This window comes from Heteronotia binoei, chromosome 12 (assembly GCF_032191835.1).
Source record: "Heteronotia binoei isolate CCM8104 ecotype False Entrance Well chromosome 12, APGP_CSIRO_Hbin_v1, whole genome shotgun sequence".
Classification (NCBI taxonomy): domain Eukaryota; kingdom Metazoa; phylum Chordata; class Lepidosauria; order Squamata; family Gekkonidae; genus Heteronotia; species Heteronotia binoei.
In genome coordinates, this window is record NC_083234.1 from 63,306,108 (window position 1) to 63,327,711 (window position 21,604).

At 42.3% G+C, this 21,604-nt stretch overlaps 1 protein-coding gene across 1 annotated transcript; it reads left to right on the forward strand.

The window, feature by feature from the left end:
* Positions 1–13,009: 13,009 nt before the first annotated feature.
* ATP6V1G1 (ATPase H+ transporting V1 subunit G1) lies at positions 13,010–20,779 on the forward strand. Its single transcript, XM_060251290.1, has 3 exons — positions 13,010–13,723; positions 18,202–18,302; positions 19,979–20,779. Exons 1-3 carry the CDS (start codon positions 13,642–13,644, stop codon positions 20,150–20,152), a joined length of 357 nt encoding a protein of 118 aa, XP_060107273.1. The 5' UTR covers positions 13,010–13,641; the 3' UTR covers positions 20,153–20,779.
* Positions 20,780–21,604: the final 825 nt, after the last annotated feature.

Here is a 21,604-nt window from a genome sequence, read left to right on the forward strand (position 1 = left end):
CTTTGTATTTTTAATAGCTGATTATATGATAGTCATTTTTCTTCGGCTGTTTTAGCCGTTATCTTTATCACTTCAGCTGGCACTATCCATAAAGGTCTCCCCTCATCACCATATTTCTCATACTTTATCCATGTATTTGATTACTTCTTATATAATGATGAGAGAAAAGACCATCCATCTTCTTTTTTCCATAATACAAGTATGCATGCCAGCCAAATTTATTTCCGTGGCCTTCCAACACTAAAAGTTTTTTTATTTAACAATGTTATCCATTCTTTCATCCATACTAAACAAACTGCTTCATGATACAATTTTAGATCTGATAATTGAAATCCACCTCTCTCTTTTGCATCTGTCAAAATTTTCATTTTAATCCTTGGTTTCTTTCCAGCCCACACAAATTCTGAGATTTTCCTTCGCCATTTATCTACAATATTTACAACAGTCCTAATATTGTCTCTTATTTGTCTTTTGGGAAGAAAACCAGCTTGATCTTCCTTTATAAAATTTATCAAATGTTGTTTAAGTCGTTCTGCCAGAATTCTTGTAAATATTTTATAGTCATTATTCAGTAGCGAGATTGGTCTATAATTTTTCACATTTGTGGCATCTCTATCTTCTTTAGGTATCAAGGAAATAACAGCTTCTTTCCATGTATTTGGTACATTCCCTTTTATTCTTATTATATTCATCAACTTCTGCAATTTTGGTATTAATTCATCCTTAAAAATTTTGAAATATTTAGCTGTATACCCATCTGGCCCGGGAGCTTTCTCATTTTTCATTGTGTTGATTGCTGCTTCAATTTCTATTTTTTCAATTGGGTCATTCAAAACTTTTTGCATATTTTCAGTTAGGGGCTCAATTTTTAATTTTTGTAAATATTCGACTACCTTCTCTCTCTTTACTTCAACACCTTTAAACAGCTTGAGATAGTACTTAAAAATTCTTTTTTTATTCCCTCTTGAGTTACCACTTCTCTTCCATTTATCACAATTCTACTAATTATTTTATTTTCTCTCTTTTTCTTCAGTTACCAAGCCAAGTACTTTCCCGTCTTATTTGCCCCTTCAAACGATTTCTGCTGAAGTCTTTTCAGATTCCATTCCACTTCTTTATTTAACAAATGTCTCAATTGAGTTTGTAATATTGAAATTTTCCCTAGAATTTTCTTTTTCCCTGGTCTTTTTCTCAGCTCTCCTTCTTTTTTCTTTATTTCATTTTGAATGTCCAATAATTGTTTTTCTTTTTTTCTTTTGTCTTTATTGTTCAAAGTGATCAACAGCCCTCTCATTACTGCTTTATAAGCAGCCCAGACCATCTGAAAGTCTATATCTTCTTTATCATTCACTTGGAAAAAAGCCTTAGTTTCTTTTTCTAGAAATGTCACTGTTTCTTTATTCTGTAGCAAATCTTCATTCAATCTCCATCTCCTCAATTTCTTGGACAATTTTGTAATCCACATTGTTGGGTTGTGATCAGCCCCAATTTTAGGTAAAATCTCTATCTTCCTTGTTATAAGACTTAAGTCTTTAGTTCTTTAGCTCTTTTTTTCTTTTTGAAGTTCAATTTAATTCAAATATAGACTCACTGGGAGTTTCTTTGTATTGGCACCAATGTGAACTAAAAAAGCACTGCCGGCACAATCATGAAAGAGTTCCAGAACCTACGCATGATCTTTCTGAGGCCTTTGAGGGTGAAAAGAAAAGGGAGCCAGGTGATTCCCACCCCCCTTCTCCTCACGCTTACCTCTGCCTCCGTTCTGATCTGGCTTTTCAGCTCTTCACCGTTCCTCCCGATCCAATCCTCCACATTTTAACACAAATAAGAAAGGTGACTTGCAATCTATTGCTTGAAGATCAAAGTCCAGCTCAGTATGCAGAGTGCAGACCCAAAGTTTAGAAGGAAAAAAAGAAGCCGGTGTTCAACCCCGATGCCATTGAAAATGGCGATTGGGACAGCGAGGCTCACAGAGAGAGTGGACTCGGGAATCAGCGGCCCTGAGAATCCTGTTCACACCCTCAAGCCGCCTGCCCTCTCAGACCCTTCCCAGGGTCCAAGAATCGGGTCCACCAGTGAGATGCACCTCTGCTGTCCAGATTAGAGAACGCCCCGCAGGGGCTCATCCATGGGCATTCTCTATATTGGGTCGCTGAAACCAGAAGTCTGAAGGAACATATTTTCAAAGTATGCACAGAACTAATCCACAACTATTTTAGATGAGAGAGTGCCATCAACAATAGTGGCTGATATGGGAAAAATAATCTGATTTATTGTGATATCTCTCACATGGAAGAAACCTGAGAAAATCATTCAATGTGTAAAATGTGTTTTGTGTGCATGTGTGTTGAATGGTCAAGGAATAATTCTCACATTGCAACAACAACAAAAAAGAGAATGCATGGGGCAGAATTTAGAAGATGAACAAAAACTGAAGGAATTACTTAGGAAGTTTGTTAGAGAAAAGTGGTAAAGTGTTCAATATGACTGAAGAATATGACTGAAACAATATGACTGAAACTGAGAAATTGAAAACTGAAATTGAGAAATTATATATATATATATATATATATATATATATATATATATATAACATCCAGACCTAGCACCTAATGAATTTTGATTGTTTTAACTGTAAAATGAATAATTTATATAATGTATGACTTATAATGTGCATTGTTTTTAACTGTTTTAATGTTTTTATGTTGTGAGCCGCCCTGAGCCTGCCTTGGCGAGGAGGGCAGGATATAAGTAAAACAAAATAAATAAATAAATAAAGAATATGAGACAAGCAAGAATTTTTTAAAATGTGAATCAGCATATGATGTGATTTGCTCTGAATCTAGTTAACATCTTGTAGATGTTTATGCAGCATTTATTTAGACATTTGTTTAGGTATTTAGACATCTTACTTAGACATTTGTCATATATTATGGTATTGTGTGGCAACGTTTCACATTTTCTCAGGATCAATGCATCATTGGGACATCACAGAAAAAATGGTGGGAGGAAAGACATCATGACCAGGTGGTACACAAAAGTTGTGGTGGTAAAAGCAGTTTTCACACATTTATTTGAAATGTGCACACTACTGTAATGAATAATGATACTCGAAGAATGCTGATTCAGATGCTGAGGCAACATCTCTAAAGAAACAGATGACAAAGCACTTATTGTTATGCATATACATAGACAAAGTGAATTTTAAACTACAGCCCACAGGAATAACAAAACATGCAAAAACGCCCCTGGTTTAATCCCTGGCAGATCCACATAAAAATGTTCTCTGGGAGAGGATGCTGGGAAAGCATCTTCTTTGCTTGAGACCCTGGAAAGCTGCTGTCAGTCAGAACAGATAACACTGAACTGGATCAACCAGGGATCGGACACGGTATAAAGCAACTTCATATTGCCTGTTATGAGCCGAGCCTTGGTACCAAAGAGTTTTTTACCACGAATCCTGGAGTGTCCCCAACATGATGTGCCCTGCACAATGATATCATCATGCAGGGCACATTGCACAACAATGGGGCTCTTTGGGGGCGGGGATCCCCCCCCAGTGGCCTGTTTTCCATGCTGGCAGGTTGGGTCCCCCCAAACCTTGCCCCTGGCAGGAGTTTGGCAGCCCTATTAGGTATCCATGTGCAGAAATGCTTGGATTTAAGAGCTGCAAGTCTATAGCATGCCCACCTTTTTTTAAAAAGCATTTCACTAATTTGAAAAGACAATACATTTCATATGAGGTTTCCCCCCCAGTATTTCTTCTAATTTCCAAAGAAAAGAAAAAGACCTCAAGGGAAAAATGGGGGAAATGCCACCCCCCCAACAACATTTCAGAGGTTTTTTTTTCCCTGGGTCTTCACATCTCTATGTCTGACTCAGTATAATGCAACTCTTAATGTGAGCATGTTGTCTTATTCAAATGTTAGTTGACACTATGAAAAAAAAATGATGCATACAAAAGTTGAAGAGTTAGAAGTGCCCAAGCAATAGCCAGAAGGGCTGATAGTTTAGCTGAAAACTTTGATGAAATCAGCAAAGAGAAAAACATGACAGGGTTTTAAAAATGGGGAAGAAATGTACAACAATGCATCTGGGCAAAGCAGGTTGTGTGTTGATTTTTTTTACAGAGTGACAGACAAAACTGTGAACAAAACTGTTGTCATAGTACTGTGTAAAAAATACATTTCAGTTTTAACCATAGCAAATATCAAAAACATTAATGAGATGGAAGCTTCTTGATGGTTTGTAACCTTATTATGCTGTTCAGTGTTTCAGTTCTGTATACTTTGATGAATGTCAGGACCAGAGCTACATGTTTTTTGAGGGCGGCAAAATTAAAAATGGTGCCCCCTTATGGGCCCATTCTATCTTATGGACCCATAGAATAGAATGGACTCCATACCCAATTTGCTGCCCACCTCCGGTGGCACCTGGGCAATGCCCCCTCTGCCCCCCTTGATCCAGCCCTGATGAATGTATTCATTTCTATTGAAAGACTGTAATATTATTTAATTAAATACTTTTCTCTTTATTTTGCAAAAGAATTGCATGGCAACCACACTAAACTAGGTTGGGCCTGAAGGTCTCCTGGAATTACTAATTTCCAGACTACAAAATCAGTTCCCTGCCTGGAGGAAATGGCAGCTTTAGAGGGCACACTCTATATGGCATCACATCCCAACTGAGCTCTTGCCCCAGGTTGGGCCAATCCCCAGTTGGGGGCAGGGGATCTCTTGGTTTGGAGGCCTTCCTCACGCTTTGGGATCATCAGAACGCGAGGAATAATGAAGAATCAATCTATGGATATCGGGGGCTCTAGAGAGGCTGTTTTTTGAGCTAGAGGTACCAGTTTTTCAGCATAGCATCTGGTGCCTCTCCTCAAGAAACTCCCCAAGTTTCAAAATTCAAATTCAAGAATTGGGTCCAATTCTATGAGTTCCAAAAGAAAGTGCCCCATCCTCCATTATTTCCAATGGAAGAAAGGCGTTTAGAAGGAACGCAGTCCCTTTAAATATGTTGGCCAGAACTCCTTTTGGAGTTCAATTGTGCTTGTCACAGCTTTGCTCCTGGCTCTATCCCCAAAGTCCTTTGGCTCCACCACCAAAGTCCCCAATATTTCCTGAGTAAGACGTAGCAACCCTACCAGGCACTACCCCAAATTGCCAAAAATTCCCTAAAATAGAATTGGTAACCCTATGGTGAAAGCACAGAGTTTTCCGTGATGGACAATAAATGGTTAATGCTTTAACCAAGCCTGAGAATCTAGAGTAATAGGGGATTCAAATGGAATTCTGCAGTTGAGAGTGTCAGTTAAGAGTGGCAATTAAGAATGACAGTTGAGCGTGAAGTAGAGTTAAGCTGTGTGAGAGAATCAAGAAGGATCCAGAGTTAGAGAAGTGGGACAAGTGGCCCTTCCCTGCGGGAAATAGTGCCTAGTAAAGGGCAGGTGATTCCTATCAAGTCTAAGGGAAATAGCTCCAAGGAAAGGGGGTAATCCCTATTAAGTGGTTAAGAAGGGATATTGGAACTTGTGAATGTTCCTGCCTTCAACATCTTAAGTATCTGTGAGACAAAGAAGTTTATGCTTGCTTATTTAAGAAGCAACTTCCAATCACACTCTCTCCTCATTTTTAAAGACCTGTCTGTATAATTAAATAACTGCTTGTTAGTGATAAATTATTGCTTATATTTATATAAAGTTACCTCATTCCTGTTGCCTGTTCACCTTCTAAATCCTAAACCTAATACCTACCTGGCCATTTTGCCTCAAAAGTGAAAGTAGTTTTGAATTACCATTAGCCTCTTGTGTGTCATTATTAGAAGAAAAGGATTTTAGTTAGTTCCTAGTTCCCTAGGCTGGGTCAGCATATATCAATATACATTTAAACAACTGAGATGGGACAGATGAGGAACAAAGAAGGGAGGAAGAAGGAGGCTGCTAGCCAAGGAAAAGTTAAAGAGAATTTTAAAAGGGAGGGGGAATCATTATACTACTATCTTATTCAAATTCTGGCGATTGATCTGTTAAGGTTAATATTGTCGGTACTTTGGTTGGAAAGATGGTCGAACCAATTGCAGTACAACAAGCTTGGTAAAGGAGTGAGCTTCTACTCCTGAATACATCCATGTTCATTTGATGTACATTTGGCACCTGCTTGTCCAATTGATATAGATGCCTTTCAGCTTGTGGAGTTTGAGGATATATACAAGATCCTTATAGAGGTGAGATCTTGACCCTGGTAGCCTGATAAAAGCTGCCAGAGGGCCTGGCTGAGTGGGTAAGGGAAGTGATAAATGTTTCTTTGAGGGTGGGAGTTATGTCAGCTATGATCAAGAAGGCAGTGATTATAGCCTTTATTTGTGTAAGCCCTACTATGTAGGAGAACTTCAAGCCAAGCTCTAGTCTTCTACCCTTGGGCAAAATGTTAGAGTGAGTTCTTGTTTCTTAGCTTTGAGGGCCCTTGGAAGAGACTGATTTTCTGGACCCATTTCAATCTGGCTTCAGGAGAGCATTTGGAACAGAGACTGCTGCGGTTGCCTTACTGAGAACTAGACAGGGGGAATGTGATACTACTAGTTTGGCTGTATCTCTCAGCAGCCTTTGATACTATTGACCATAGTATCCTACTGAGCCCCTTTTCACCACTGGAGGGTACCATGTTACAGTTTGAGCACAGTGCTACAGAAGATAATGACAAACCACGCCATAAAAGGTCTGCTGTGAAAACGTGATGCAACATCACCCCGAAGTCGGAAATGCTTGCACAGGGGACTACCTTTACAGTATTAACATGGGGTACCATGTTACAGTGGTTTGAGTCCTAATGGGGTGGGGGTCAGTCTCAAAAGTTGGTGCTGGGGAATTCTTGCTCTGCTCCATGGCTATTGACCTGAGGGGTTCTGCAGGGCTTGATCTTATCCCCTATGCTATTTAATATCTACATGAAACTGCTGGGAGAGGTCATCAGGAAGTCTGAGCTGTGGTGTTATCAATATGTGGATGATACCCAGCTCTTTCTTTTCACCTAATTTTGAGGATGCTATTGATATTCTGAACCAGTACGTGGAGTCTGTAATAGGTTAGTTAAGGTGAAGAAGCTGAAATTTAGTCCAGACAAGAAAGAGGCCCTCTGGGTTAGTAGAAAGGTAAATTAGGAAACTGAGATCTCTCCTGTCTTGGATGGGGGTTATACTTCCCCTTAAAACATCAGGTTCGCAGACTGGGAGCGGTATTTGACTGAAGTGGTTCTAGGGTTGCCAAGTCCAATTAAAGAAAAATCTGGGGACTTTGGGGGCGGAGCCAGGAGACTTTGGGGGTGGAGCCAGGAGACATTGGGGGTGGAGCCAGGAACAAGGGTGTGACAAGCATAATTGAACTCCAAGGGAGTTCTGGCCATCACATTTAAAGGGACAGCACACCTTTTTAAATGCCTTTATTTCATAGGAAATAATTAAGGATAGGGGCACCATCTTTTGGGGCTCATAGAATTGGACCCTCTGGTCCAATCGTTTTGAAACTTGGGGGGGGTATTTTGGGGAGAGGCACTAGATGGTATACTAAAAATTTGGTGCCTCTACCTCAAAAAATAGCCTCCCCAGAGCCCCCAATACCCACGGATCAATTTCCTATTATTCCCTATGGGAATCGTTCTCCATAGGAAATAATAGAGTGCCCAGTAGACATTTCCCTCCCCCCACGCTTTCTAAAGGGGGGGAGGGCCTCCAAACCAGGGAATCCCCTGCCCCCTCCCTCTCTCACACACACAAATACTTACTAGATCTTCTTCCTGCAGAACTCTACTTGCTGTGAAAACGAAAGTAAAAGAAAGGGAAGGGTCGTTCTCCATGGAAACTGTTACTGACCCTTTCCAATGAAGCCCTTCCTGTTTTCTGTGCAGCCTTAAAGACACACATTTTACAAACGGATCAGGAGCTCTACAACGACATGATGCCTACACGCATGTTCTTTCTCTCCCCCCCCACTTCCGGATTTTTGGAGAGCGAGGGAGGAGGCTGCAAATTCAGGGGTCCCCCGCCAGGGCGGGGGGGTTGGGAAGCCTAAGTGGTTCAGAGTGCTTTCTCACATTTGGCTGGTGCATCAGCTGCATCTGTTCCTGCATCTGTTCAGATCTAGCCACAGCGATCCATGCCTCCTGTTACATCTAAACTGGTTTATGGGAATACACTGTACTTGGTGGTAGCCCTTGAAGAACGTTTGGAAGCTGCAGTTTCCATAAGGAAGAAAGGTCGTTAATAAATGTTTTCAATAAAGCAAACACTTATCTCCTCTTATATACAACCACAACTCCCTGGACTCAAAAGAAGAAAAGAATAAAGCTCTCTCTCTCTCTCTCTGTTTTTGCAAAAGAACCTCCTGGTAATAGTCCACAAGACCTGATGGGGAAATGGAACTACACACTCAATAAAGAAGCCTAGTGCTTTGCTTACTGGTACTCTTGGATGGATGCAGCCAATAACAAATCCTGCATTATATTAGTGCTTTCTACTTTCTGAACAGCTTGTCTGGTGTCAAGGGAGGTAGTGGCAAGTGTCTTGGTGCCCATATATGCTAGGTTGGGGACCCTGTTCTACTCTAATTAAATTCATGTCTTCCTTTCTCCCTCCCTCCCATAGGTCTTGAGTAGTATCATTTATCTCAGCTAAGAATAAAAAGAAGAAGAATGCTTGTATCCAAGACTTAGGCTCAATGGAATGATGGCCAAGTTCCAGTCTAAAGGCAGTACCAGTCACATATTTTGGAATTCCACAGACCTGACCCACAAATTATATTAGTGGCTGATTTACAGTATCATCTATCCTGTGAATCCAGATTGCTGTTCCATGTAGTAGTTAAGACAATATTTTAGCATTAAAAGCTGCGTCCTGCTGGAAGGTTCTGTCCACCTTTTCTGTTAAAAAGCACTTTATTGCTGCACTAGAACAGACTGCTAATGCCATCACAGCCTTGCATTGTGCATCAGATATTTAAAGAACTTAATGTGAAACCTGCTCAAATTCATTATCTTCTAAAATTCATTTATATCTGAGATCTTTATTGCATTTGTAAAAACCAATATCTTAGACTTTACAGAGTTAATTGTTAGACCTTGTTCCCGGCAGAAGTTAGAGAAGGACTGCATTAATCTTTGTACCCTGATAGATCATGATAATAACACATCATCAGCATGTAACAAAGTGGGAATTTCTAGGGCCCAAAGTCTTGGCCAGTGAAATCTATCTTGTTTAAGAGCAAGTGCTAAATCATTTAAAAACAGATTTAAAAATAGTGGAGCCATCAGACATATCTGCTCGACTCCAGAATTCATAGTAAACTGTTTAATTTATACATTATATGATTTCTGCTGTCTCTACCCTGGACTATTATCCTCCATCCATTGCTAAGAAGATGATATTGGATTTATATCCCGCCCTCCACTCCGAAGAGTCTCAGAGCCGCTCACAATCTCCTTTACGTTCCTCCCCAACAACAGACACCCTGTGAGGTGGGTGGGGCTGGAGAGGGCTCTCACAGCAGCTGTCCTTTCAAGGACAACCTCTGCCAGAGCTATGACTGACCCACGGCCATTCCAGCAGGTGCAAGTGGAGGAGTGGGGAATCAAACCCGGTTCGCCCAGATAAGAGTCCACACACTTAACCACACCAAACTGGCTCTCCCCTATGCTAACATTAACATTTCTATCCAACTTTTTGCTGATGATACAGTTCTTCAATCAAGAACTACACCAAGATTGTTTTCTCTGATAGAGGCTTTTGTCTTTTACTGCCTGGAAGAATGTATGATAGTTAATCATCAAAAATCCAAGGTTGGGGAGAAGTCTCATGTACACCCTAAGTCCAAATTTTATGGTTCAAGTTCAAGTTGAAAATTTATGGTAACTATATTTAAGAGGTTCCCTAACTTTAAATACTTAGGGGTTTGGTTTGACCAGAGATTAACTTGGTCAGTGCAAGTTGCTCATGTTAAAAGACTGGCTACAATGACATCAAATATTTTCTGTCATTTATTTTATTCATTTGGGGCTCAATATATCCAAGTCACCACTAAACTGTTTAACACCAAGGTGGTCATGCAAAGTTTATATGGGGCTGGTATCTGGATTGACAAAATAGGGGAGTCCTTGATTCTTCTTAAATTCCTATGTTCTATCTGGAATTCTGAATTATGTAGCATGGGTGGCCCTCCAAGACAATTATCTCTTGAAGCTCAGGCTTGGTTGAAAGCTTTTTCTCTTAAAGTTAAAATTATACACTTTGCCATCCAAGAGGGCACCTCTGCTTGATCAGAGACAATTCTTATATATCCCATTGGGATAAACTTGTAGAGCAATGACTTCAACTCGATCTTTCCTTGGTCTCCATTCTGTTATCAGACAGGAAGCTATGAGAACGATTAAGAAACAAATATTTGTGTATGATCAGGGCTTTTTTTTTTTTTTAGCAGGAATGCACAGGAACCCAATTCTGGCTAGCTTGGTTCAGGGTGTGTGGCCTAATATGCAAATGAATTCCTGCTGGGCCTTTTCTACAAAAGAAGCCCTGGGTATGATTATAACAGAATGATCTGTGAAGCACATGTTTGTTTTACTCAGTTTGCTGGTACTCTTTACATTTGCTCAACTTCCCAAATACTGTTCATATTTGACTATTCTTTTGTATAGACATGCCTTTATGTTGGCTCGCCTTAATGCTCTACCATCTACAGTTTTGCAAGGGAATTAGCTAAAGATAATGTATTCTGACAGACTATGCGACTGTGGTGCAGGTAGTGTAGACTCTGTAGCACATAATCTTTGAATGTAATTATTTTTCTGAGGCGACAAATCTTTTAATTCTCACTTTGCTCCAAAATATAGATTATATGAAGACATCACCTCTTTTATTAGACTTGTAGAACTATAACTCAGATGTGAAATTTTATGCATTTGTGATAGATTTTTGCAGCCATTAAAATGTGGTCTAGTTCTTTATATTTTAGTAATCTGCTTAAAACTAATAAGTTAAGAAACTGTATGAGGTAGAGAGAGAATACATTTTCCTGCCACTTTCCCTTTGCCCAAATCTAACCTGGGCTGTTGGATTATCATAAAGCATCCACATCAGCCACAGCAATCTATGATCAATCATGGTGAATAAAACGGCCAGTAAAGAGTTCCAACCTTGTGGAACATTATTATCTCCATAGCTGGGCTCCATTTAAAGCATATTATGATGTACAAATTGCAGATTTAGGCTTTCTATCATGCTCAACATTATTTTTCTCTCCCTACCTAAAAAAACTCCTTTGCTACTTTGTAGTGCTAAAGTTTAGTTTGTCCATGTGGTTTTGTGCATCGATATTGACAATTTTATACATTTTAATGCTTTTTAAAATGCTTGTGAGGCATCTCAAGCAGGTCTCTGGATAGACAGTGTTTTTTTTTCTAAATAAAGGCATAATTTTATTGCTGCTAATGGATATTGCAATTATCAGCCTGCCTTCACTTTGCAAAGCTGCACAGCTCTTTTTTAATATTCAGAAATTGTTGTTGAAGATTCCTTGCATACTCTATATTTGGGAATAAGCAAAAGTCATCTTAAATTATGTTATTTGACTAATTGCCCATAATTACAATTTCCCTGGGTACAAACAGTTTCCTTCCTTGTTTATCACTGGGTTCATCTGTTGGGTAAATAATGACTCAGACATGAATTGTTATTAGATTTGGAGTCAAATTATTACTGCTACTAAAATTATTATTGCCAGTAATGTCTTGTGATGCTGAAATAACCTTTTTGATTTTTTATTTGTACTGATACTGATCAATTTTAAGTTTTATATTCTCCTTACTAAAGCTGTAATTGGGGTTGCCAGCTACAGGTAGGGAAATTCCTGGAGATTTTGGGGGTTTAGCCTCAGGGTTGGGCTTTGGGGAAGGGAGAAACTTCAGTGGGGTATAATGCCATAGAGTTATGGTTGCCTACCCCCACGTTGGTGACCCAGAGCTAGCAACCCTACTAAAGTTGCTGTTGAATGTATTTTATGTATCAACAGTAGTGTCCGGATCATGCAAAGTGATGACATCGCTTTACTCTGCTATGGTTAGATCTCACCAAGAGTATTGTGTTCAGTTCTGTGCACCGCAATTTAAGGATATAGACAAGCTGGAATGTGTCCAGAGGAGGCAATGAAGATGGTGTGGGGTCTGGAGACCAAGGCCTATGAGGAAAGGCTGAAGGAGATGGGTATGTTTAGCCTGGAGAGGAGACAACTGAGAGGTGATAGGATGTCCATTTTCAAACGGCTGACATATAGAGGATGGTGCAGAATTGTTTACAGTTGTCCCTGAAGGTCAGACCAGAACCAACGGGTTGAGATTAAATCAGAGTTTTCGGCTAAACATTAAGAAGAGCTTCCTGACAGAGTGGTTCCTCAGTGGACCAGGCTTCCTTGCAAGGTGGTGGGCTCTCCTACTTTGGAGGTTTTCAAACAGAAGGCTAGAGGACCATATGACAGCCTTGCTGATTCTGTGAAATAAGGGGGACGCATTTATGAATTCCTGCATTGTGCAGGGGGTTGGACTAGTTGACCCTGGAGGTGCCCCACATGCGACTCAGTGAAGTTATCAGTGTGGCAGGGTGGGGGTGCCAGAAGTTAGCCTTGCCTAGGTCTGGGAATGCCCCTGCTGGCGGTCTCCCATCCAAACACTAGCCAGGGCTGACCCTGGTCGGCTTCCGAGATTTGACAGGGTTGGACTAGCCTGGGCTATACATTTGATTCAAGGAATGGCAAGATTAGCGAGGGTCCAAAATTCCATTGATGATACTACCTCAGAGAGAGGCTAAGGGCCAGTCTCCCGCCTTTAACGCCTCACCCCGCGATTTCAGAGTCAGTTAGGTTTACTTCAAGCTGGGGGAGGGGAGGGGAGGCGCGAGCGTGCTGAAGTCGAGAGGGTCGGCCACGGCCGCAACCAGACCTCGCGCCTGCGCACTATTAGACCTACAAGGCAAAAGAAGCTCGAAGAACACGGTTTGGGCGAAGGCTTTGGACCTTATGGTCGCAAGGAGGGGGCGAGGAGGGAACAGAAGGAAACCATAGCGATGGGGGAGAAGGCTAGAGTCAAAGCATCACCCAGTCGTAGCCCTACGTGGAACTCCCGAGGCAAACCAGAATATTTTCTCCTCCCCCCTCCCTTTTAATTTCCCATTGCCCAATCCAGAGGGAGGGAGGCTTTTTGTACGGTCCAAATGCCTAGAGTGACACAAAAATGCTAAAAGGGAGGGGAGCCACCCATCTTGTTTTTTAAAGCCACTGGGAAGAGCTCTTGGGTCGCCCCAGCTTTGGCCAGCAACATAGACACATCGCGTCCTAGAGCGGCGTCCCGCCATGTCGCTGCTCGGCGCCAGTCCTCCCTTTGCACTCTATGGAAAGTGAGAACTCGGAGGGGCGGGGTCAGCTGGGAAACGAGAGGCGCGCACGTCTCCCGTCAGGTGACAGATCAGCTGACCTCCGGCCAGGGTTGGTTCGTGGCGAGCGGGCTGCGGGAGGGTCGAGGGTGCGGCGGGACAGGCGGAGGGGGCCGGCAGGAGCTGCAGGAGGGCGCCGCGACTTGGAGCCGACGTGTTACTGCCAGGCCAGCCATGGCTAGTCAGTCGCAGGGCATCCAGCAGCTGCTGCAGGCCGAGAAGAGGGCAGCCGAGAAGGTCGCCGAGGCCCGCAAGAGTGAGTGAGCGAGCTTGTCGGTGGGGAGGGGGAAAGGGGCTGCCTAGCGGCGACTTCGGCTTGATTGACGTCTCTTTTGTCTCTGTCGCATTAGTTTTTTCTTCCTCTTGCTCTTCCTACAAGGAATTTAGGATGGCGTTAGGGCTGCCAATTCCCAGGTGGGGGCGGGGTTTCCCCCGCTTTGGAGGTCCTCCCCCTGCTTCAAGGTCATCAGAAAGCGAGGGGGGGAGGGAAATGGCTGCTATGCACTCCATTATTCCCTCTGGAGACCGATTCCCATAGAGTATAATGGAGAATTCACCTGCAGGTGTCTGGGCCTCTGGGGGGGCCAGTTTTTTGAGGTAGAAGCACCAAACTTTCAGCATAGCATCCAGTGCCTCTCCTCAAAACACCCCCCCCCCAAGTTTCAAAAAGATTGGACCATGGGGTCCGATTTTATGAGTCCCCAAAGAAGGTGCCCCATGCTTCATTATTTCTAATGGAGGGAAGGCATTTAAGAGGTGTGCGGTCCCTTTAAATGTGATGGCCAGAACTCCCTTTGGAGTTCAGTTATGCTTGTCACAACCTTGCTTCTGGCTCCAACCCCAGAGTCCCCAGATATTTTTTGAATTGGACTTGGCAAGTCTAGACCTGTGAGGTAGACTGAGTGGAGAAAGGACGAATCATCCAGTTATGGTCATGACCGAGTGAGGATTTGAGTGGCTCTCCTTGGTCCTAGAGTAGACCTTAATGCTCATGCCCCATTGACTCTAATCTCAGGGCAGGAAGACAGAGGAGCAGAACCTTGATTATTGAAAGCTGATAATGGCCTCTTCAGATGGGGAGGGATGGATTTAGCTTTCAGTGTGTGTTTGCATTTTTTTTTAAATCCCTGTGAATAGAAAGTCACTACAGCAGGAATCTGATTTTCTTTTCCCTTCCTGTGCTACTTTTATACTTGCAAGGAGTAGTAAAGTAAGTTTTGGGTCCAGCCCCTGGTGTCTGCAAGCCAAAAGATCTTGGGTAGCAGCCAAAGAAGGCCTTCACCTCCCAGTCAGAATAAACGTACTGTCAGTGCAATGTACTTCACCTCTGTCAGTCAGGATAAATATACTGAGCAAAGTGGACAAAGGGTGCAGGGCAGTTTCAAGTCTTTATATGATTCTGCCATGATCCCTGATGTGTGCAAAGGCTGAATCCTGTGCATGTTTATCTGTGAGCTCTGAGTGAACTTGTGTAGGGTCAAACTGCATATGGCAGTTTACAAACATCCATGTGCTTGGATTTATCTCTGCTGTCCTGCACTGGTAACAGTTGAGCAGTGTACATAACAGTTTTAAACATTTGAAAGTGGTGCATAAACAGTTTATCATCATAATTTTTATGTTAACTTTGCTGCAAAACTGTGCTGCAAGCAGGGGGACTTTCCAGCAGTAAGTGTGGAAAGGGACTGCAATTTTGTCACCCAGTGTTATACATGTTTTTGCTGATGTAACCATCATGTTTAGTGAAACTTTTAAAGTGATGAATTGCAGCAAAATGTTTTGGGACATGCTGAGGATATTATGAGATGAGCTCTCATAAGAAAATGCATACTTAGCTGAGGGGTTTTTCTAATAATTTTTTTAAAAAAAAAATCCAACTAATACTCAATGTTCATTTAACACTTGTACATTTAGAGCACTTCATATACTGTCTTGTTATCTTTACAACAGACTTGTAAGGTTGGTCTGCATTATCCCAGTACTGCAAATGGGGGAGGAAGGAAGGAAGGAGAGCTAAGAAGGCAGCGTTCCAAAGTCATCAGAAGCAAGATTTAAACCAGGGGTATCCTGGGTTAGAGAGTTCACTCTGTTTAGATAGGAGACTTGCTGTTGTATTGGGGTAGGAGGTCAATTATAAATTAGAATTATAAATCAACAAACCAGGTATACAGCATGGTTTATATGATGGGAAGCTAGATCAATGTTAGAGGATGGAGGTCTTCTCTTCTTAATTGGGTAAGTGGCAAGAAAGGATGCATTGCTTTAAGTTCTAGAAGAATGATGTTGGAGTAGTGTGGAAGGGAGAACTTTGGAGGGTTATCAGTGGAAGAAATAATGCACAGAACATGAGTTGGGGCTTGAGTCAAGAGTGAGTGGAATGGAAGGGATGAGACAGCTAGCTCTGACATTGTGGTGAGAGATTGGTCATGTGTGTATGGTGGAGGCAGCTGTTTAGGGTGTGAATACAGGCAGCGGGTCGGGTAGTATGAACAGAGCAGCTTCCATCTGTTAGGCCATTGGCTCATCCAATCTAGTAATGTCTGTCCTGATTGGCAGTGCTTTTTGAAGGTTAGAGGTAGATTTTCCCCCTGACCTGCTACCCAGGATTCTTTAGCTGTTGCCAGGGAGCATGATCTCGGCCCCAAAAACAATACTCATAAAGTGAAGAAGATAACCCGTGCTGATGGAGGCTGTGGATAGGAAGTGGAGGGAAGAGAGAAGAAAAGGGAAGTAGGCCATGCAAGACTGAAGTCCCTGCCTTTGGAAGAGGGAGAGGAAAGGTTGTCCTTCTGACCTTCGACCCCTGTGGTGTGTTCTGATAAAATTGGATTTCAGTTGTTGGGGAGGGAATGGAATATGAGAGAGTCTGAGAGAGCTTGGGGCTTCCAAGAATTTAAGCTGACTTTTGAGAGAGAGTTAAGTTGTGGCATTTTGACGACCAAGAGGAAAAGAAAGCAAATTGCGAAGTCTGGGCTATATTGGGCAATTGACTCACAGTGTCACTTCTGTTTCTTTCTTTACCGGAGAGTAAAGCTACCAGAGTGATTTGTCAGCCCTCTTATCAGACTTATGCCCAGCTGCTCATTCAATAACAGTTTAGCTCAGCAGTTGTTTGCAGGCTGCTCAGTTGTGGTGTGCAGGTGGCTTTCCAAGTCACATTTATATTTGAGCATTTTAGGCCACTTTTCTCCCCGGGAGCATGCAAACCACCTTACAAACAGGAAGAGGTTCTACATTACAAAAATATGCAAACAAATTTAGGCTGACCTGTGTCCACTAAGCTGGTTATCCTAGGAACCAAGGGCCCTGTGCCAGATGTGTTCTTCTGGAGTGATTCTTTTTGTGGAGACAGTACAGAGAATGCAGGACTGGGGGGCCAAAAAGCCACAGCTTGCACCGATGCTTGTAAATTGGAAAGTTGGAATCTTGGGCTCATTTAAACCCCCTGGATTTTGAATTGCATGTTTTGCATGCTTTTTTTGTGTGTGCGATTGGAAATATCTACTTGCCATCTAGAATCCCAGGGTCACCTTGGGGAGAGAGTCAAAGCCTGAGACTTGTACATTACCAAGTTCAATAGGGTCATCATTCTAGATGTCAGATGGTTGCAGAATAGGGAAATATCAGACGCACCCACATCCAGCGCGTGCCTTGTAATGAACAAGATACAGCCAGCTGAAGCTGTTCAGAAATGAGTCAGCCTCTTCACATTATGGGCTGTTGTATTTGTAATTTAATTTATTTTGTGGGGACCTAAAGTAGCTTATAGCATTCCCATGTCTTCTATTTTATCTTTACAACAGCCCTGTGATGTAGGTTAGACTGAGAGTATGTGACTGGCCCAAGGTCACCCAGCGGGCTTCTGAGGCAAAGAAGGGACCACTACACCATACAGATGGCACTCTGCTGTCAGCTGCTGTATTTTCAGTTGTGCTCAAGCAGTTCAGCTTATTTGCTTTTTGCAGAAAGCTATTATTTGCTGTTAACATTCACACTCCAAACTCGAATCCCACTTTGAAGGAGAAATGCAGCCAATTTGGTGCTTTGAGGTACAGTTCCTCCCAAAATAAGAGTCCTTGAATTAGAAGTATGGCTGGGCAATGCACCTGAACTGAGACAGTGATAAAAAGAAGTGCATTTGAACTCCCTGATACCCTGCTTGGGCTATGTACATTTGTCTCATTCATACCCTGCCTTTCTCCTCCATAGCTGCTTGCATCTTTCTCTTCTTCCCCATTATATTCTTACAACAAACCTGCAAGGTGGGTGAGGTGGTGAATGCGTGACTGGCCCAAGGTCACCCAGCAAGCTTCGGTAGCAGAGCAGGGATTTGAGCCTCCCAGACCCTCGTCTGACACTCTGATCACTACACTACACTGGCTGCTGATAATAATTGTGTATAATATGCATATGTACCATTTGAACCTTACACAAATGCAAGCAAAATATCCTATGAGCATACACCTGGTTCCAAAGAAGTATTTCAGATATGCCTACAGGAATGGATCTAATTTGCTTTGAACTCTTTTTTTTTTTGTCCTCCTTACAGTCATTCCCCCCCAAACTCATTCCATATCACTTTTGATTGCAGTATCCCTTATGTCATATGATATTTTCCAAAGAGCTCAGGGCAGCTTCCGTGGTTCTCCCACCCCCCATTTTAGCCTCACAACAACACTACTAGCTCTGGTGACTACTAACGCTCCTGCTTCTCTCCATTTTTCTTGGGAAAAGGGAAGAATCGGAGACTGAAACAAGCGAAAGAAGAAGCCCAGGCTGAAATTGAACAGTATCGCATGCAGAGGGAGAAGGAATTCAAAGCAAAGGAAGCTGCGGTTGGTTAAACTTGAACTTGCTACTTTTCTTTCCCACCACTTTTCCTGCATATTTTTCTTTTGGTTACAAACATAATCTAGCCCATTTTTCCTGTTTAATGTTGAAAGTAGCTTTTGTACAAGGTGTAAGCATACGTAAGCAACAATAAGATTTATTTAAAATAAAGTGCACTTTCTTTTAAATCACACCCTATACATTAACAAAACAGCAGGTTGTACAATTAACATAACAGTTAGACAGCCCTCTGAAATAGGAAGGGAAGGACATTCTAGTCATCGTCTCATGTGGCACCACTGAAAAGGCCCTAACTCAGACCCTGGCCAGTCTAACCTCTTTTTAAAAACAAATAGAGAGCCAAAGGTGCAGGGAAAGACAGAGTTGGCACACATTCATTAATGTACTCTTCTTGCCGAATTAATTGGTTAGGCTGCCTTTAAATATTTATACCCTGCTCTTATTTTTAATAAGCGGCCCCGTGGCACAGAGTGGTAAAGCAGCAGAACTGCAGTACTGTGATCTGAACTCTCTGCTCATGACCTGAGTTCTATTCCAGTGAAAAGCTGGTTCAGGTAGACGGCCCAAGGTTGACTCAGCCTTCCATCCTTCCGAGGTCGGTAAAATGAGTAAAGCATCAGAACTGCAGTACTGTGATCTGAACTCTCTGCTCACGACCTGAGTTCTATCCCAGTGAAAAGCTGGTTCAGGTAGCTGGCCCAAGGTTGACTCAGCCTTCCATCCTTCCGAGGTCAGTAAAATGAGTACCCAGCTTGCTGGGGGGAAAGTGTAAAAGACTGGGGAAGGCAATGGCAAACCACCCCATAGAAAGTCTGCCGTGAAAACGTGAAAGCAACGTCACTCCAGAGTCGAAAACGACTGGTGCTTGCAAAGGGGACTTTTCTTTTCCTTATTTTTAATTGGAACCTAAAATGACTGACATCTTCTCTCTAGTTTCACAACAACAGCCTTGTGAGGTAGGTTAGGCTATGTGTGTCTGATTCTAGGTCACTCACTAAGCTTCCATAGCAGAATGGAAATTTATGATCCTCGTTTGACACTGACCACTGGCTCTCTTTAAGTGCAGGTTTGTCATGCTGACTCAGATGTGCAGACCATATGTTCAGCCTTCTCTGCCTCTTGAGATTTTCTTGATTGTTAGCTTAGACCTGGTCTACATGTTGCAGCAGAATAAGGCGGTAGAGTGCTGAAGTTGTACTGTGGCTTGTACCACTTCAGGTTGGGAGGGGAAAGGGAGTTTCCCCCCCTACATTTTTCTGTGTATTCTAATATACATCGAACCCTGTAGGTTGAAAATTTGCAAGGTCAGATGTGCTGTTCTTTTATAAGCAAGACTACTAAAAATGGGGACCCCTTCCACCTGTAGCCTGAATGAATTCAGTTTCTTATTACAGTCATTGACCAGAACATTTTAATCATCTATAACAACCTTAAAAGTACCTTATAAAAAGTCCCACAAAGAATCTGCACGTTAAAATTTGATGACTTGAGGTTCAGCCCGATCTGCCAGTTTTGGTCTCATTCTGCTGCATGACTACATCAGGCATGTTTGACTGTGCTACGCCCCAAGACAGTTTCTGTGATGTTCCTGTAGACACTTGTTTCCTCTCCAACCTGTGTCTCACGCTGCTGCTTCTCTGTCGTCTTCTGGTTGCGTTAGGCTCTTGGCTCCCATGGCAGCTCGACCACCGAGGTGGAAAAGGACACCCAGGAGAAGATGACTGTCCTCCAGAACAACTTCCAAAAGAACAGGGAGGAGGTCCTGTCTGCCCTGCTGAACTTTGTCTTTGACATAAAACCAGAGATCCACGAAAACTACCGCATTAATGGATAAGAGGAGCACCTTGGCCTTCAGGAAATATTCAGCAATATCAACTCTGTGTCTGTCAGTACTCTTAGCTGGGCTGGCTTGTTTGTTTGTTTTTTTGTAAAAGTTCTTAACTTATTTCCAAAAAAGGGTTGTAGATAATCTTTCCACTGAAATCTTTCACTAACCCGTTTGTACCATTTTTTGTGGAGTATATCCAAAGATAGCCTAGTTCTGTCTGTCCCTAAAGTGCATTATGGTGGAAATTCAAAGTGGCAAGTGAAGAGTGGGTGGCTTCTTATAAGTATTAAACTTGATATTCTGTGCCCAAGAAGTATTTTTGGAGTTGAGAATGACAAAGTCTGTTGGGCTTTTCTTACCTCTTTGTATACCTCTTAACTTGTGATGATGTGAGACCTGAATCCTTTGACAAATAGTAACCCATCCAACATCTGTAGAGAGAACTGGAGTTTGTATTTAAGGCTGAATATCTTACCATAGAGACTAGAGCCCAGAGAGAAATCATTTTGTGCAGTAGTGGAAGATTTTGAAGTAGGTTCTGTTTAACCAATCATAGTCTGTATCCTCCTGTTTAACTTGAACTAGATGCCTAACCTCAGAGGTGCTTAAAGTAAAGCTCTTATTTAACCCAGAGTTGGTTTAAAGTTTTTTTTCTTGCCTCCAGTCTCCTTTTTTCCTTCCACAGGCTAATTCCAAGAGCAGCTAGAGTAAAGATTTTATGGCCAGTTCATCACGTCTCTTGGCATGCCGGAAAAAGCTGCTTCTAGGGTAGGGGGAGCCTGTAACAGTTCTTGGTATTCTTGCAAACTACAGTTTCCTTGGCTTTGGAAAGCGATGGGGTTATGAATAGCTTTTTCGTGTACAGTTCTTCCCCAGTTCCAGTGGTATCAACCCTATCTAGTGTGAGAATTGTCTTCCCTACTTTGGAGAGGACTTGGGGGTTTGTTATCGTAATCTGCGCTAATCTAGCAGAAAGCACTGTAAGGCTGTGATCATACATGCTAACTAATGCAGCTTCAATCCACTTTCAACGCACTTTCAAACTGGATTTTACTGTGTGAACTGGCAAAACCCAGTTTAAAAGTGCATTGAAAGTGGATCGAAGCTGCATTATTTAGCATGTGTGATCATAGTCTAAAAATCCCATACAGAATAAATCAAGGGTGGCCCTTCTCCCAGGCACTATCTACTATGTACAGATGTCCATGTTTGTGTGTAGATAGACAAGATGAGTGGACGGATCTGGGAACAGGAACTGGATTCAGCAGATGGGAGAAGTAGCAGGAGTCTTGTACTACTGGTACTGATTCTTTCCCCCCCCCCTCCAAAACCCAGCGCTCAAGAAGGCAAAGAAGCTACAGGTGGTGTAGTCAATAGTGAAGGTAAATGTCTGACAAGCAAAGCTGAAGCTTGTGGATCCGTTTCACTTTTGCGTTACTTCTGCTCAGTTCTTGAGCA

What these genes read in the sequence shown, in the direction of transcription:
- ATP6V1G1 (XM_060251290.1), top strand. Translation starts at nt 13,642, where the DNA reads ATGGCTAGTCAGTCGCAGGGCATCCAGCAGCTGCTGCAGGCCGAGAAG. An exon ending in GGTCGCCGAGGCCCGCAAGA is followed by an intron (nt 13,724 to 18,201) that starts GTGAGTGAGCGA and finishes TCTTGGGAAAAG; the next exon opens with GGAAGAATCGGAGACTGAAA. An exon ending in TCAAAGCAAAGGAAGCTGCG is followed by an intron (nt 18,303 to 19,978) that starts GTTGGTTAAACT and finishes TGGTTGCGTTAG; the next exon opens with GCTCTTGGCTCCCATGGCAG.